Source organism: Lissotriton helveticus, chromosome 4_1 (genome assembly GCF_964261635.1).
Source record: "Lissotriton helveticus chromosome 4_1, aLisHel1.1, whole genome shotgun sequence".
Classification (NCBI taxonomy): Eukaryota; Metazoa; Chordata; class Amphibia; order Caudata; family Salamandridae; genus Lissotriton; species Lissotriton helveticus.
The window spans coordinates 259,046,094-259,065,326 of record NC_136063.1 but is presented as its reverse complement, the minus strand read 5'-3'; the positions used below and the strand labels follow the sequence as shown (position 1 = coordinate 259,065,326).

The window sequence follows — 19,233 nt, the reverse complement described above, 5'->3', positions numbered from 1 at the left end:
CCCTATGATAACTGCATGAATGTCAATGTGGGGCGGATGAAGCTAATATACCGCTACTTTCAAGCATACATTGACTTCTCTGAGGGTTTCCTTATTTGCACTGAACCAAAAGTCGAGCAGTGTAACAAGTGTCCAATTTTGCTGATTGCTAATTAAGTACTCCTTTTGTCATTGGATTGATATGAGTTTGGGGGCTGAGATTCTTGTCTTCGAGGAATCCAAGGATTTTGCGCAGTCGATGATACATGGTTGACAGTCAAAGATATTAAGGACATTTAGACAGTATTGAATTGGTGTTCAACAGTCAGGTTGATAGTCATTAAGTAAATTAGCTTACAAGTCAGAAGCTTTTTTATTTTATATTTATGAAAAAAATACAATCTAAAAGTGGCACTGTGTGCATGATAAAGACCAAAGTGATGAGAAGAAGGCATATACATGTGCAGAATGCTGCATAGCCACTCGTGCCGCAAGAGGTTGAATAGTAATGTCTTTTTAGGTTTCGCCTACACTGCATTTATGCCACGCTTGAGAAATGTTTCGTAACAGAAAATAAATTCTTAACAGGTGCTTAGAGCCCGCCCATTATATACCTTTATTTACCATTGGTTGGCTCCCATGTCACTCTTGCTTCCTTTCTTCCTGTTGGTCAGCTCCTCCTCCTGCCTGCAGCTTCCTACTTGGCTTCACGTCTGCATTCTTGCTGTGGAGCTTGGACTAAGTACTGCTTCGGCAGCCAGTGTCGTTCCACTTACTGCACACTTGTAACATACTTTATTATTATTTTTTACTTTTCAGGGCCACACCGGTAACTGTAATGGAAATGTGTTAAAAAATATACACTGCAAATTAAGTACAGGGAAAAAAATTACAATTTTAACTTGTTTGTACGTGCTTAGCTTAATGCTTTTTCCTACTTAAAGCTATGTTGCACATCAACTGAGACCGCTGGGCAACACTTAAAAAATCGACAGAGCCCATAGATCTCGCATAGGCGAAACCTATTGGCTTTCCTGGTTGAGTCTGGCTGGCCTGGTTGGTCTGCATGCAACTGCCAACCTCCGAAGATGCGTACAGCCGATGCCTTCTCCAATGCAGTGTCGCTGTGCAGCCATCAATGATCCATTTCTTTATGCTGGCAGAGGGGATCAAGACAGTTAAGCAAAATTGTGCTTCCTTAATCTCTGGAGGGGCATTGTGGATTTACTCCAAAGCGTGTTTTAGATGGCCCTTGGCAATGATGGATGCTATTACTTTCCCTAGCTGGTTCAGCCTGGAAATATTTCTTTGGAATTTCACCTCGGGTTTATAACACTGGAGCGCTCTGCTATGATTCACAGGGGCTTAATATCACTGCAGAAGAATATATATATATATATATATATATATATATATAATAGACGAACAAGAGAGGATGGAAGACGAGAACGAATGGTGTAGGCTTATAAAACGGCTGGAAATATGAGATTCCTTTTACCCTTGTTTTTAAATGCTGCTTATTGGGAGAACCTTTCTGAACAAATCTTCACAGTAGATGTAATTCTATGCATCATTTTAAACTAAGTCTTGCTAAATTATTAGTAACAGATTAAGAAAATCTATTTTGTTATTTAAATACATATCTAAAATTTCCATTCATTTTCAAGATGGTTCCATATGCATGCCAGACATTCGTTTTACTCAACCGAATGTCGAAAGGAAAATTGCAAGATTTTAGAAATTGTCTCCCAAATGGACTTGAGTGCAGTATCATGAATATTTGTTGTCTTCTACCGTGTCCTTCGGGCTGGATTTGAGCGTCTAGTTAATAGCGCAAATGGGTGCCATTCTCCCAGTTCACTCATGGTGGGGGGGGGGTTGGGGGGTTAGGGGGGGCCTGTCTCCTTCTGGCTGAAGGCACCTTCTTCACTTCAAGTGTTTATGCCCCTCCTTATCAGCATGTCTAAAGGTAACAAGCATTAGTGATGGCAATAGGTCTGTCATTAAGGTGCTAATGCTTGACAGTGCAACGTGTTACACCGACATAGGCACACGTGCAAATGCGTGAGCACTTCATGAAGCGCCGCAAAACCTGTAGAGGGCGCTCTGCCTCACTTTAATGCCCGAGGATAATACGAACCACAGCCAAGACTGGATTGGTGGTTTTACAAAGCAGAAAATTAAAGCTGACATGAGGGCTTATTCCTATTTATGAATTATATTGATTAGAGTTTGAACTAAAGCTCACTACCTTTTCGTTCCTCAATGCTGTATTTTGGGTTCATGTCGTCTAATTTGATGGGAGTGAATGTATTGCCCCCTGGGATGATTGCAGTGACTGCACTAGCATTTATCGTGTTCGTTTGTTGCTTCCTAATGCTCGATTCACTGAGCAATCCGAATCGCATTACAATTTAGTATTGAAGGCAAGAAAGGGTTTGGCCGAGTGATATCTTAATATGCTTCAGGGTCCCCCACAAAAACTGCGAGGGGGCTCTGAGAATGACTGAGAAACGTGTAGGGAAGCAGCAGCAGCTGGGGATGCTGGAAAAGGGATGGTGACTAGGGCTGAAACCGAGCCCGGGTCACTCACCTCTGCTTGCAAGGAAGAAGCTAGCTGCCTGAACACACGGATCTGCTTCCCTGGGCTGCAGAATGAAACGTCATTGTTTCCGTCCGGTGTGCACTGTTTCACAGGAGCTGGGACTATTGTCATAGTGAGTTGTTTCTGAAATCCCAGTAATTCCCTCCAAACCATCCGAAAGCCTTTGTCTGTGTTCTTAAGGTATGTTTGACATGGCAGATAATACTAAATGGGGATGAAAGGTCCAATCGGACCAAGGCTCCAATCCCACCATTGTCAGGGATGCTTATCAGATTATCCATTGCTACCCCCTAGTACAGATTTTGTACATGACTAGTTCAGGACCCTGCTGGAGTATGGTGAAGAATGCTGCAAGATGTAATATGACACATGCATTGGAAGATTCCAAAATCCTGGCATAATGAAGATAGTCTGTTAGACTAAATGGATGGCTCTGCCATGGGTGTTTTAAGCACCACAATGGCCTCCTCAAGGCAGAAAGGACCAGTTCCAGAAACCAACCATACAGGAGTTAAACTAAGCACCTAGGACTGGATCCATTAAATAATTTGCTGGTTCTTACAGCAAAGAAGCAGAATAAATGTTATCTTCCGGGCCAGGTCTAATAGATGAGCGCTTCTGAACACCATTTTCAACATAAAGTATAGAAAGTGGAGAAACCAGTAGATTGGAATAAGCTCGGTCCAGGGGCTAACAGTAACACAAATCATAGGAGCTTAAAACAAAATCGTTTGCAAACTCACCGAAGAGGAGTGAGGAATACTGAACTGCAAATTAGATACATCTAAAACCTGAAAGTTCAGGTAGTTTTGCGAACACCTCTAGCAAGGTGAATACTGAATAGCACATTTGTAGCTCCTGATAAGGGGTAAATGAGTTTTGGCTGCAGAGCAATAGTTCTTCCACCAGACTGTTTGAGAATTGTCAGTTCTGGGATGTACCAAGTCGAAGCAGAGTGCCAAGGAGTAATGATATTCTTGTACAGTGAGGAAGTATTACTTACCTATGTCTGACAGCGTGAGGCGAGGGGAGCTTCTCTCTGTTACACCCACGTATAGGCATATACAATTATGCAATAAAAAGGCAGACACGGCACAACTAGCAGGAAGAGTCTAAGTGCACTCTGCCTGGGTAGGAATAGTGCTCTGGGAGGTTTCTTCATACAAAGGTTGGCAGTGTCCCTCACCAATTTCACAAGACAGCATGAAGCGAGAGAATGTATTGTTGCTCTACCCAGGTATAGGTACCTGACTTAGGTCAGCGATCGTTTGGGGCAGGTTCAGAAGGTAAAATACCTTGGAAGATGGACTTTCCTACTGGCAGGTCACTGATGCCCTCAGCAGCCTGATGAAGCAAGCCTCAGTGTGGAACTACGGTCATCAACTCTAAGGTTCTGGGTGCCAGATGTGGACTGGAAGTAAGTATGAGAAACAGGAACAGCTTACTAAAAGAATACATGTGGGTACTCTGTTACATTTCCATTTGTAATCACTGTAAGGCATGCAGTTTTGTTAGCATCAAAATTGCTGAATTTGAGAATGATTGTGCACTCAAAATTTCTAAATTCTGTTCCCGAGTTGCTTATCCACCTGCCTCACACAAAAGCAACTGGAATATTTCCATAAATTAGTTTGTCATGAATGCAAGTATAGGCCCTTTCATTGAACCTCTTGGGTACCCAAAGGTATTGGAGTAGATGCCTCACTCTCTTGATAGTGACATGCTTCATCATCAGCGCTTATCCACACCCTAGTCGGATGATACCACCAGGGCAAGCCAAAATAAAATATTAAAGCTTGGGTCTGCATTTATTAAAATATTAGGTTAAACAATAAATAAGGAGGGTGTAGTGATAACCCTAAACGTATATGCACACACATATTATAGCCATTGCACTTACAGGTGCCAGGCAAAAGTTAAATTTTTGCTGACCTACTGCATCTGCAGCGAGTTGGAGAAGCAAGCCTTGATGTAGCTGGGCAACCAAAAGAGCTCCTTAGGGGAGGTTGCCCCCAACATAAAGAGAGGACCGGGCAAATATGATGGAAAACGTCCCTCCCCATTCACTAGGCAGAGCAGAGATATGAATACACAGGATCTTTGCTACAGAAATCGAAGTTGGCTTAAGTGAATAGAGTCTGGATATGATGGATCAGGCACAGTTATTATTGCACTGGCTATTCTTTTCCTGGCAGCATGGAACATTCAAAGCATGCAAATGCATTCAAATTACCACTGCTGGAAAGCTCTGATTGCAGGTAAGTAGTTTTTCCCCCTTTATGCTCTAGTACGATTTTAATATTTTCGAAGTATACAGGATCTCACAATAGGTCGAGTGAACTATTGAAATAATTCTAGTTATCATTGATCTCTCGTCGTGGATTTGTCAGATTGGCAAACTGTGGGATTATTTTCAATAACTAACAGCCCACTATATTTCTAGGATGGCCTTGTTAAAGCGGACATGGAGAAGTTGACCTTTTATGCAGTGTCTGCCCCAGAGAAGCTGGATCGGATTGGAGCTTATCTGGCAGAGAAGCTCAGCCGAGATGTTGTTAGACATCGTTATGGGTAAGTTCTGGGTAAATTAAAAGAACTCAATGTGTCTCTCCTACGTGTTAATTTCACTGCATTCTATACCTTTAGGTACAAGTGTAGTTGCCGGCTTATATTTTGGAAAGAAGATTTTACGTAATGATAAGGACATTGATCACTGTCCTATGTTTGTACGTATTAGTATTTACACAACGCTAACCCAGGTAGGGGAGCAGCAGAGCACTGTGAATTTTGAAGGGTGCTGGGAGACTACATTAACTTGGGGTTAACATTTTTTGAATTGCACATTTAGATTGCATTTCAGCTACTTACATTTGCATTTCACTTATTTACATTTTAGGCACCTGAATTTCATAGTCAAATGTTAAGGGTGGGATATGACCTCAGATCCCTGGCAACTAGACCACATATCCTTATGGATAATTATAGTCTGCATTTTTTGAGAAACCCATGTTCTTTACCCCGGCACCTTATACTTCACTGCTGGATGGTTATGGGATTGTAAATTCGCGTAATTCTTCTATAACTGAATGAGACATGCAAAGAATGGTATATACTGTCATTGCTTATTGAATTTGGACAGTTGGACATTGCATTACACTCTTGGTTATAGGACAATCTCATGTATACTTTTGTTAGTGTGGTTCTTAACCATGAACCAGGTTCTATGCACCAAGGCAACTGTGCATCATCAACAGATGTCTGCAGCTTGATTGATTATGATTGGGGCAAAACATAAAGACTTCCTAGAAATCAGGCCCTGCATATGCAGCTCTCTGTGGACAGCCGAAGGCATTGTGCAGCTGATTTCAGTGGGATGGGGACTCACGCAGTGCCCGGCCATCAGCAAGTCCATTTACTCTGGACGCTGTGCAAATCGTGCGCATTTGCTTTCAATGGGATGGACCTTAAAGTTAAGTTCTGATTATCTTTGCTGATATAATTGTAATGCTGTTGTATTAAAAAAACTCCGATCCCATTTCAAAAATACAATAACTGATGTTATAATAGCAGTGCAAAACCTAGAAAGCTGTGTAAATAGAAACCTATGACCTTGCACGTCATCACTGAGGTATGAAACTATAACAGCTCAGCTGTGTTCAGTGGACCACAATGGTGATCCACTCCCATTTAGAGTTAGATTCAAGATCTGCTGCCAGGAGTATTTAGTCATCGCAGTATTTACAAACTATGGCTATGTATTTGTCAGTGACATAGCAGTACCATGATCCTTTGATTGGATAAAGAATGAGCGCGATGCCTGGACTGACCTACATTGTAGGAAACCTTCCATGTTTGTTTCAATTATTTATTTTAACTGACCTTGGCCGAAAGCACATTTAAATTTCTGTGTTCTGAATTGTTTGCCAAGATACATTATGTTCGTAGCATGCATGGCTGTAGGTACTCATGCTCAGCACTTATGCTTTCATTTTTATAGAGACTTCTAACTGCCGATTCCTCACCTTTAGAATATTCCACAGGTGTCAGACTGGATCCTGAATGTTTTTCAGCAATATCTGTTCATGCTGATAAGGCACTATGCGGCCCCCACCTTGACGAATGTCTGCTCCAGAAAGGATGTGCAGAGCCTATATAGGTGGCACTCCAGCGCACTGACGTCAGTTTCTTACTCTCTGTACCAACAAATACAGTAAGAAATTGGGTTACTGGTTGGAGAGGTGAAACCCTTCTGAAGCGGCAGCCACTATTCATCTGAACGTGAAGTCATAAACCCTAAATTAACCTGTGCTCACCCTCAGGTAGCTTGGCACTGAGCAGTCAGGCTCAACTCAGAGGCAATGTGTAAAGTCTTTATGGAACACTTCAAACAGTGAAAACATCATACAAATAGGATCCCAGACCAAGTTAGACAAATAGAGCTTAATTTATTAAATAAAACAAGACCAAAACGACATAAATCCAATCAGTAGAACCGAAGTAATGAATTTCTAAAGAATAAACTGCAGTTTAGCATATTAAAGCATAAAGCGCCAACCACGGCAGTCTGTTCGTACTGGACCTGGTCAAAGACAAAAGTTCAGGCCGACCGCAATGAAGCGCGGGTCTAATACAGTTCCAGAACAGTCCCACTGAAGTTTTACCTTCTCAAGTTTTGTGCCAAGAGTCCCGTTCGCGTTGTAGAGGGTCATTGTCGGAATGGCACAAAGAGCAGACCAGGCATCATGAGCAGTCTAGAGCTCTGCTGGCAATTGATGGTTGCTGTGCAAAGAGACGGGCTCGTGGCAGCTCACGCTGATCTTTTGGTGTGGGTGCAGTGGCTTCGGTGCGAACGACCCGTTCGTGAAGAGCACAAAAGCTTGATTTTAAGAGCCTGTGTGCCACACCAAGGGTCCAGGACCTGAGGAGCACCACTTGGGGGAGAGGAACTCGCTGCAGCTGGGTCCAGGAGTTGGTTGGGGAACCTTTTATGTCTCTGTCTCTCGGATCAGAAAGCGAGCAGACTAGCCCTTAAAGTCTATCTGGGGTCCTGGGTTCATTTTGAAGTTGCAGGGCCAGTTCATCTTCCCCAGGCAAGAGGGCAGCAGTTCTTTTAGAGCAGCAGTCGAGCAGCGTGGCAGTCCTTGTAGCAACACAGCAGTCCTTCTCCCTGGCAGAGTGTCCAAAGCTCCAGATGTGTACTCAAGTGGTGGGGTCTGGGGTGAAGTATCTATTCCCAGTTGTGCCTTTCAAGTAGGGGGGATGCTTCTAAAGGTTTCCCTTTGAGGTCTCACGGCATCCGCCCTTCCCTGCCCTGGCTCCAAACTAATCACAGGGGATAGACAGCCCTTTCTGAGGGGACTTATAAGTAAGGAATACATGCCAATTGGGGATAAGACAATACTACCATGTTTCAAGGAGGATGCACATGCACTTTAGCACTGGTTAGCAGTGGTAAAGTGCTCAGAGTCCTAATGCCAGTGAAAATGACATCAGAAAAAAATGGAGGCGTAAGACTAGAAGTTGAGGGGAAGACCACCCTAGGCTGATAGGTCATACCGAAGCGAACCCAAAGATACCTCTCTCCTCTTTGAGACAATTTACCTCAAAAAATGTTTTTCTGTGCCCAAGGGAAATGTTACCTCCCAAAAGACACGTTTTAAGTCCTGTAAAGATTGTTGCAGACAAATGTATGTGACAGATCCTCACCAGTTTCCCCTGTTCCCTGTGGTCAGGCACTAGTCTAAGGTCTGCAATGACTGCTCATTGATGAACCCGAAAGCCATATGAGACTGCAAGGTGAAACTCTGTCGCCAAGCACCGGAAGACCCTGTGGCAAGACCGGTTCAGTATGAAGGGTCGGTCTCGGAAGTCACAGAGTTGATCCTGAGTGCAATTGTAATCTCACACCAAGTCTTTGATACATCGATGAAAAAAAAATATTAAAAATCCGGGCGGGACTCGACCCCTTCCGGACACTCACATACTCCTGAGAAGGCACAAGAGCGTCACAGTACCCTCTATCTCTTCCTCCCGAAGTTGGTTGACGTCAGAGCCAACACTGCAACTGGTCCTGGCACAACCTGAGTTTCCAGGGCCCATATGCAACACTGAAGCAGACCAACTTCTTGGATCCTTACTGTCTCCCTCTTACGTGCCTATGAGCCCCAAGGAGACGAGAGGCCCTCCATCGGGATACTGCTGACTGGGTGACCCGCGGTACCAGTTGTTTCCTCTGATTCACTATTGGGCCCGGCCCCTGCACTGACTACGGCGCCACACCGCTTCCCAAGCCTTAATGCCAGGACAGACTCCATCATCGCTGAAGGATGAATTGCCCATTGTTCTCTGTAACTCAGAAACTCAGAGTTGGTGACAATACGACCTGAAAGGGGCCATGCTTGGTTTTGATCAAAGCTCAACATACCCCCCCGCTTGACCTACAATCTCTGTGCGGAAAAATGTATATGCGCCATTGCTTATTTGGTACGAGATCGTATGACTGTGACTCGGGTGATGAGATAGGTCAACCATACCATAAAGAAAATTAGTATAATGACTTCCAAGAAGCCAGTGGCCTTGACGGACGCTTCCCCTGAGTCAGGATTCCTCTCACTCACAGGCCCTACCACTGAAGAGAGTGCATCTTTCGCAATGGTCATGCATTGTGCAGCCAAAGTTCTTGACCTCCAGCTTCCCTCCTTCAAGGTCAAAACCTATGTCTTGACAGAAATGCTCCAGTTGGAGCAAATCTCCACTGAGTACGTACTACTCTTCAATGAGTCATTTACAGATGCTTTCTTCGGGGCCTGAGCTAAATCCTTACTGTGGCCCCCCAAACAGTCACTAAATTGCAAGATGCCACTGCTGTGCCGTGGTTGACCCTGCATTTTTGTTTCAGCACCCCTCCCCTGCAAGCTTGGTGGTGCAGGCATCTACCAGTCTCAGAAAAGCAAATTTCTTTCTTACTACTCCCCCCAGTAAGGAGTCCAAACGAGTGGAGACCTTCGGGAAGAGGGTATTTTCTTCCACTAGCTTGGCCCTCAGGTCTGTAAATGGCATTTGCCTGATGGGCCACTATTCCCACACCCTTTGGGATTCAGTGTTAAAAGTCCTCCAAGTTGTCCCGGAAGATCTCCAATCCATTCTGAGCCAAGCCATACAGGATGGTTGTGACATAGCCAAGTTCACAATTAGTTGTTGCATGAATTCCACTGATTTCATCGGAAGACCCGCTGGAACCAGTGTCACTATGCCTGTGTATGATGGACAAGGGCGATGTTCAGCTGTCCTTTATGGACATGCCCTTATATAGATGCCTTTTGATGTGACTCGCCTCTTCGGGGACATGGCAGTGTCTAGAGCAGTTGATATAGAACAGAGCCAGAGCACGCTCCTTGGCATTAAAGATCTCGCCTCACTAGCCGCAGCAACTCTGTGGTTCCTTTCGTGTTTTGTCCGAAGTATCCCATATTACAAGCTTCTTCAGGCTCAGTAAGGTTCCCAGCCATTTCGTGGCCAAGCCCGTAGCAACCACTGGCTCTGTAGTGGGGGTCAATGATTCTTGGCTGGTTGGCAGGCCATAACATCAGACAGGTGGTCCTGCAGATTGTTTGGAAAGGTTACACCTTACCCTTCACAGCCACTCTGCTGCACCATCTACCATCTGTGGATCAACTAACTATGGACCTTCTGTCTGTTTTGCGGCAGCAGGTGCAATCCCGTTTGCCCAAAGGGGCTAACGAGAGTGTGGTAGTATAAGTAGTGGATCATGGTTATTATTCCTGCTACTTTCTGGTGCCAAAGAAGGACAGAGGCTTTTGTCCTATTCTAGAGCTATGCCTCTTCAACACCTTCCTCCGGAATGACAAATTCAAAATGCTCACTTTAGCTGAGGTCTTGCCTGTCCTCGTCCCTGCAGATTGGCTGTTTCAAAAAGACAGCCAGCAGTGGTGTTTCTGGATCGATTGGATAGGACTAGGACACACACCGAAAGGTTGCTCGAAAGGAGCCCAGACATTTAAACAGGGAATAAATGGAACTGATTTTTGAGAAGGAGGATAAATCAAATTGCCCTGATGAAGTCCCTATTAGGGATGAAAAGCGTTGGCTGGGTCTGTTGTAAGTGTGATGGAATTGGATACTTAATAAAAAGAACTTTATGGAAAAAGACACCAATGTCTGTAAATGAATTGAAATACAAGATATATAAAGTAATTGAAAACAAGAGTGATTACAGATACATGCAATTCGAATTGGAAAGTCCAATGTGAACAAGGAAATTAGGATCCCCTCCTAATACTGTGAACGCATTTACCTACAGGTTGGCAGATATCACATCACCTTCAGGAGTCCTATTTATATGTTACCGTTCTGCAGGCCCATCAGTGTTATCTGCAGTTTGTAGTGGGACATGAGCATTTTCAGTTCAATGTACTCCCCTTTTGTCTCACCAGCGCCTCTCAAGTGTTCACAAAAGTTGTGGTGGTTATAGCAGAGCATCTTTGGATGTCAGGTGCTCCAGACTTCCTCTGCTTCTATGAATGGCTGTTGAAGTCAGAATCACCTCAGGCACTTGCGAACTACCTACAGGCGACTGCAAACCTCCAGTCATCTTTGGGGTTCATTGTCAATGTGCCGAAGTCACGACGGACTCTTTCATCGATGCTCCTCTTTATCGGAGCTGTTATAAATACAGTCTACTTTCTTGCCTTTTCCCTGGATCCTGATCATTCAGCCTCGATCCTGGAGGCTGCTGGGACTGTTGGCATCCTGCTTGTCAGCACATCAGGTGGCATATGTGGGCTCTGCAGAGAGATCGGAAATCTCTGAACACATCTAGATTTCTCACACAACTTCAAAAGACCTTCAGTGATGGTTACTGGACCATGACTGTGTTCATGGCAGACCCCTTTCCCTACACTAATTAGAGTTGACAGTGGTGTCATATGCATAACTCCTGGATTGTGACGGCGACCTTGAAGAGGTAAAGATCTGAGGCCTTTAGTCCCAGGTGAAGGCTCTGCTCCATATCAACCTTCTGGAACTGAGGGATAGTCGCTTGGCGGTTAAAGGCCTTCCTTCGATCCATCAAAGGGAGTTTAGTGCAGGTGCTTATGGACCACATCACCGCCATGTGGTATTGTAACAAGTGGGGTGGGGGGGTCACAGAACCTGTGCCAGGAGGCACTGTGCCTGCTGAGCCACTGTACTTCTGGAAATGGCTGATCCATCAAGGACTGTTCCTGGTGGTGAAGCACCAGTCAGGATATGTGAAGGACAGGGCAGACAAGCTCGACTTCTGACAAGTAGCGGAATTGATATTGCACCCGGAGGTGGGCAAGGTCTCTTTCAAGAATGGGGTTCTAAAGCCTTGAATTTCCAAGGTGTCTCTTGCTAGGACATGTGTTCTGCCTAGGGTGGAGCTTGGGTCTCATTGTATGCTGTCCTGCCAATACCTTCTTCTACCTTGAGTTCTGAAGAAGATCAGGACAGACTGGGACCAAGTTTTCCTCGTTGTCAAATCGGACACGTAGAGTATGGCATCCAGAACTCATGAGCATCTATACTCAAATCAGGCTGCCTCTCCAGTAGGATCACCAATGAATGAGGTGGAGTCTTGATCCAGACCCAGGCTTCATGCTTTAAGATTGAGTGGCAGCAGCTAAGCACCTTTGACCTTCCTCCAGAGGTGGTTAATGTAATCTTGGCAGTCGGCATCCCTTGACAAAAATGGTACGACTTTCATTGGGATAAGTTTGTATCTTGGTACAGCACTTGGCAGATGGACCCCTCTAGGCTTTGCTCTGGTCACAGATCAACAGGATCTTTTGGCCTTTTTGCAGTCACTGGATTAGCCACCCACTATTTAAATCACATGTTGTGATTTGTTTTTTGAAAGGCCTACAGCATATGCTCATTTTGTCATTCCACATTTGGCCCTTAGCTTGGTCCTCATTAACTGAATGTGTACTTCCTTCGAACTGCTTCACAGCTGTCCCTTGCAACCTATCACCATCAAGAGGGTGTTCCTTGTCAATGTCACTTTGGTGTGGCGAGTGAGTGAGGGTCAGGCTTTGTGTCGTACACTACTTCTAAGACAAGCTGGTTTTACGGATGCAAGCATCATTCTTGCTGAAAGTCGTGATATCCTTCCAAATCTGTCAAATCAGCACGCTGCCCGGTGTTCTGTGCTCTACTTCACCCCTCTCAAGTGGAGAGGCCCCAAAAGAGCACTGAGCATTTACATTGATCAGATCAGAGACCCCCAAATGGATGATCATCTCTTTGTGGGGTTCGCAGGGGCGAACAAAGGCAATTCAGTGCAGAAAAGGACCATTTCCTGATTGACTGTGCCCTGCATTAAGATTTGGTTTGCATTGGCCAAGACGCAGCCTCCGAAAGGGCTCTAAGCTCATTCTGCCAGACCCAGAGGTGTTACCACTGCATTGTCCTGCTTAGTTACTGACTTGTTCTTATGCCAGGCAGCTACGTGGACATCACTCCATACATCCACAAAGCACTACTCTCTGGACAGTCGTGTGTGCCAAGGAGGGCATTTTCTGTCCCACATTCTTTCAAGGCTTTCTGGTTTCAGCCCATTCACGAACCCTCCACAAATAGGTGCTGCTTTGGTATCAATTTATTAAGATGGTGAGAAACATTTGGTTAGAAGTCTCTATCAGAAGAACACGTTACTTCCCTTTGTTAGTGCTCTTTCTGGTAGAGACTCATTCTAGCCTCAGATTCCTCACCAACCCTCACTTCCTCCCCGTTCTGTGTAATGGACTCTACCCATTAATACGATCCCAAGTCTAGGAACCTGCACACTGGCTACAGTCAGTTTGCTACTGAGGCCCTGGGTCTGGCACACACGTGGCATACATATAGGCTGTGCACATCATTTCTGATGCGGACCATGCCAGTGCAAAGCTGCACAGCACCACCTTCCCAGGCACAGAGGTATTGTTGAGAACATTTCTGGGTCCAATCTGACATCTTGGGAATATTGAAAAGGTGAGCAATCTACATGTAGTCTCTACCAAAAAAAAGCATTACAAAGGTGTGTAACTCATTCATCTAGTGTTGGGTTCAGACATTTGCAAGTTATTTTTGTTCATAGAAGTCTCTTGAGTCACAGAATGTGATATGACTACTCCTCTTGGTGTGCATTGCACATGGGTACGGATGCTATATTAGATTGTTTTTTCCATCATTGTTTGGATGTGTATCACGTGGGCAATCATAAGGTATCATGTTTGGAAAATATTTTTTCAGCAGTCCTGTGCGGTAACCTTTATTGATCATTGAGGGTCCGTTTCAATTAAATGCTGCTGTCATTGTTTCCTCCATGTGTTAGAAGCCAAATCATGATTCAAAGATTGTCTTTGATGTCCCCCGGCATTGAGCCCCTCATACCCATTTGGGGAATCTGAAAGTGGTGCATGGGTGGTGGAATGCTCCCACTCCAAGTACCCAAGGGCAGATCAACAGATGTGAAATCTGTACTTCTGCCCAACCACGTTGACTCTTTGTGTTATTCATGCCTTGCCTTCAGGTCCAACAAAACCATTGGGTATTTGAGTTAACAGTCCTGGACACACCAGAAAATTTACCAACCAGGTATTACTGAGACTCTGAGCATCTTTAGCGAAGAAAATCCACTCAACACAGCCGAGCAGGAAGATGCAGGCCCGTTCAGTCTTCTCCTCATGCACAACCACAACACATCCCTGAGGTGGTATCCTGCAGTGAGTCGGTGGACCAGCAAATAGAGGATGTCAGCACGGTGCCAAAGACCGGACAGTGCACCAAGATATTGCCCATGGCCAGGAGCATACCTTCAACCCGTGGGCCCATATCTACCAGCCATTTAAGCCTCGCCTAAAAAAAATCTATGCTAAAGCAGACCACCGCTCTTGAGGGAATCAGTCATAGGCCTCTGCCGCCTTTGGGCTCTGGTGTGCAATGACACAAACCTTCGGAGCATAGAAAGCCTCCAGCAAAGGGTATCGAGCCCCAGGGCCTCTCGAGCCTGAGGTGCACCAGAAGCACCAAGCACCATTGGACCATTAAGAAGCAGTCACTAAAGACTCAGTTGGAGCTTGTGTAGAAAATCCTCTCAATACCAAAACCTTCATCGGCACCAAAACACACCTTGACTCCAAAGATGAAAGATAGGACGTTGACGACTATAGAGTAGGATGTCAAGGCACCTATTTTTGAATGAATCCCAACAGGAACTGGATGCGGGACAAAAAAAGTGTCTATACGTCCAGTTACCGGCAAAATCTCGGCAAAGACACCTCCACAAACGACATCAGACCTACTACGTAAGAAGGACTAGCTTTTGAGGTGGATGAGTCTTCCAGGCTGCCTTCTCCAGAGCTGATGTCAAAAAGACATAGGACAGGGATACAGGCCCACTTTCTTTGCCACACACTCCTCCACCACCACCGTCATACATTCCACCTCCACTGCCTCCAACAGAGTCACCATTAGGGGTCCTTTGTTTCCTACTCAGGCATAGATAGCCACTATGGTCCTTGTGAGCCCTATGATGAGATGAGGCTTCAGGCCATGACCCTACTAAAGGGCATTCTAAAGTCCCCCTCTTCCTATTTTAAGTAACCTGTAAGAGAGGTGCCACTCTAAGGGTAGAGAAAAGATGTAGACCCTCTCCTAATGAGCCAGTCTATTTTAGGGGGCACATTACACCCAACTCTCTAATTTTCCACACAATCCATAAGCGTGTTTGTGCACAAAGCACTGCCAATGCTTCTCCTCTAGACAAGGAGAGCCAAAAAAGTGATGTGGCTGGTAAAAGCTATTGGATCAGCAAGTCATTGGGGGATAGCTATTTCAGTGGCAGTCCTTTCGGCTATGACTGGGCACAGTGAGAGGTTATGCAAAAGCTGCTTAAGCGTCTATCGGAGCAGTAAAGGAACAGTGGGGTATTAATCGTAGCTAAGGGCAAGGTGATATCTAATTCCGTCATCTGTTGAACCTTAGATACTTTGAACATTGCATCTAGGGCCATCAACACAAGTGTGTTACTTAGGAGACATCTCTGGATCCTAGCCCGAGGTTTAACTGCATCACCGCAACCTCTGGTTTGACAGGGAGCACCTTTTCTGGCTTCAGGTTGATGAGATGCTGTAAAAGCTTAAGAAAGATAGTGACACAGCTAAACCAATGGGAAACCTTTAAGCCACTACATTCTTCACCAGAGCATCCACACTGTCTTCTGAGGCAGCAGCACCATTTCTTTTATCAGGAATCCGTAGGAAGATACAGTTTGGGCTCCTGCATAGGTAACAAAATGGACATTGTTAAAGATAGCTCCAGTAAAAGGACTGCACCCCCCACCCCTCCCAGCACTCACTTGCCATCCTTTTCCCCTGGATTTATTTTACATAATATATTGGGGAGGAAAAAATAAATGAACAGTGCAACATTATATAAGTAAATAAAAAAGTAACACATAGTACAACTTTATACCTCATAGGCATAGATGATAGATTAAAAATGCTGCATTGGGTCAGGTGACCACATCTAATGTTCCTGTTAGGGTAGCAAGTTCAGGGGAGCGACCCGACTTATTTGTTCATCAGTAGTGATTTGAGGTCCGTTTGAAACAAGTATAGGAAGGATTACAGGGGATGTCTTTCGGGAGTGAGTTCCGAATCCATGGACCGTTTCCTGAGAAAGAGTGTGTCTGGGATGATTTTTTCCTCAGTATGGGAGGGATGTGAAGGAGTGAGTTGAAGCTTCTTAGGGCCTGATTTACGAATCACAAGCCACCTGTTGGAGGATGGTTACGCAGTTGGCTCCCTCGTTGAGAGGAGTTTAAGTCCAACAAGTGGGTCTGAGCCATCATTTAACATTGCTGTGGCCTCGAACTGTGCACAGCCCCTTCCTCCTACCAAACCACCTCGATCACATGCTCCCAGAACAGAATATCGTTTGCATCTTCAAGAGGAGGTCACTCTCCTGCAGTAAGGGTACCATAGAGAGTGTGCCCCCATAATAATAAGGAAGCGGAGTCTACTCCCTCTACTTTCTAATTCCCCAAATTGGCAGCTTTCTCAGACCTAACCTGACTAGAGGTCACTTAACCATCAAATCCTATCAGAACCTTTTCGCATTACAAATCTACAGGATGTCATCCCCCTTCATGTCTACACTCAGTGATGCCTATTTACATAAACCCGCCCACCCTACTCATCGATTGTATAAGCACTACCAATTCAGAGTTCTTCCTTTCTAAATCACCATAGCTTTAGTGGTGTTCACAAAGTGCCTAGCATTGGTAACTGCACATTTGCAAAGGTTGGACATTTATGTGTTTCCTATCCTATATGGTTGGCTGATAAAGAGTAGCACCAAACAGTGCCTGGCTCCTTCTCAAACAGCTGTGTCCCCGCTTCACTATGTAGGGTTCACAATACATTTTGCAAGGGCTCGCCTGCAGGCTCTCCAGAAGTAACTTTTCCTAGGGTCAATCTTGGATGCCATTACAGGGAAGGCTTATTCCAATCAGCAAAGAGTCACATCTTTCCAGCAATTGCTACCTCTTTCAGCCCAGTCTGCATATCTTAGTGAGATCTGCCATGCGCCTTCTAGGGATAATGGCATCCTGCATCTCCTTTGTGACGTATTGGACTCCATATGAGCTCAGTGCAACAGTATCTTGTGCATCAACGGTCTCAGGTGGCTGGTCACTAGGAAGATCTAGTGTTGGTTCAAGCCAAGGTCCGCTGCTGTCCGCAGTGGTGCAATAGCAACAATTTGTTGCAGGGCGGTCTTTATGCAGACCGAGTACAGCAGGAGACCATCATTTCAGGTGCCTCTGTCACAGGTTGGGGCATGCACCACACCAACCTGACTGTCCAAGAGATGTGACTATTTCTACACCAGGATTCCCACATCAAATTCCTACAGGTGTTAGCTGTCTGTTTGGCTTTTAAGGCCATCTTAAAATTGATCTTTGATTAGGTGGTTTTACCAGGACAGACTACATGACTGTCCTGTACTACTTACAGAAGCAGGGAGGGGCACACACTCCTTATCTATCTAAGTTGTCCCAGGAGATTTGACATTAGGCAATCCGCCACAGAATCAACAACAACTTTGCAGACTTCCTGCTTCACCCACTAGATGACAAAAGAGCTCTTCTTTACCGCTTAGAGAGAACTAGGGTATTTCAAAAATTAAACCCGCTATTTGTTTTGTATTTGCAAAGCTGCAAAAAGACTCCCTTAACGCAAGAATAGCTAAATGGATTGTCAAATATATTTAGACTTACTATCTCAAAGCTATAAGGATTCTACCTAGGGTGCACTTAGACTGCAAAAAGGGAGCAACTCTGCCTTTTGATTTTTTTGGGGTGCATCCCATTGTTGGCTATTTGTAAAGCAGCTACTTGCTCAACGCCACTCTACTTTTCTTAGCACTACTGTGTGGTTATTTTAGCTCATCAACAAACCTTGGTAGATCAGACGGTGTTAACCTCATTTTAAGCTTCTGCATCATTGACACTCAACCACTCTGAGGGTCCTGCTTTACAGGCTATCCTAAGCATTTTTTTCTACAGGGACACAGCCTATGAACGGAAATATTACCCTGTAAGCATCTGTTCCTAGTGTGTAGTAGAGTCACATTTGCTTGCCAGCCTTCCCAGAATCTCTTAATACACATTGCACATTATGTACTTTATTTATCATTGGACTCCATATTGTATAACCCAGTGTGCGAAAACAATGAAATAGGGAGACGTCCATGTGGATTGGGCAACTTATCCAGTAACTCAAGAGACTTCTTTGAATAAAAACAACTTGCAAACGTCTGAGCCCAACGCTAGAAAGTATTTGGCGAAGCATGTAAATCTACAGCTCTACATTCTACGAACAGATGCTTACAGGGTAAGTAACATGTTCCTTTTTTTCTTTTCTTTTAAGGTATGTTTTCATTGCAATGGAAGCTCTGGATCAGCTTTTGATGGCCTGCCATTCTCAGAGTATTAAACCATTTGTAGAGAGCTTCCTTCAGATGGTAGCCAAACTCCTGGAATCAGGGGAACCAAAGCTGCAAGTTTATGGAACCAACTCTGTGAGTAAACCCAATAAGATTCTTGTTCTAAAATGTTATTGTCCTATTAATAAAGACTTTCCAGCTGTGACACATAAAGGGTGAGAGGCACAGTCATGGCACTCGCATTCCATCAATGTCCCAAAAAGTATTTATCAAACCTTTATATTTGTAGTTTTGTGTGTTCAGTGGGAACATTGTAGTTATTGATTTCTAGGGCCTGTTCACAGCAGTAGTGATTAGGTCTGGTTGGACAGATATAGCACAAATGCAGGCTTCGGTCAATTTCCTTACACCATTGTTTTGTTTGAGCCATCATCTGTTGGCCATTTCTTTGAGAGATTGTTCAATCACTTATTGTATCGACCCAAATGGGTATTTCTGTCTCACAGTTATGCAGTTGGCTATTAGGTGTATGATCCCAACTAGTGCTTTCTTTGGAGTAGACAAAGTACATTTTTTTCACCATTTGCCAAGGACTGTACTGAACGCAGAAGCCATCTTGAATAGAAGGTTTCCTCTCTAACAGCATAACATTGTGCATGGTAAATACAACCTTGCTA

The 19,233-nt window shown here is 44.6% G+C and overlaps 1 protein-coding gene across 1 annotated transcript in view; it reads left to right on the top strand.

The window, feature by feature from the left end:
• EFR3A (EFR3 homolog A) overlaps positions 1–19,233 on the top strand; it is a 1,274,477-nt gene that overhangs the window by 370,454 nt on the left and 884,790 nt on the right. The window contains exons 4-5 of the mRNA XM_078686747.1: positions 5,028–5,155; positions 18,541–18,691. Coding sequence (XP_078542873.1) covers positions 5,028–5,155; positions 18,541–18,691 — 279 coding nt within the window. The remainder of the gene's footprint in view (positions 1–5,027; positions 5,156–18,540; positions 18,692–19,233) is intronic.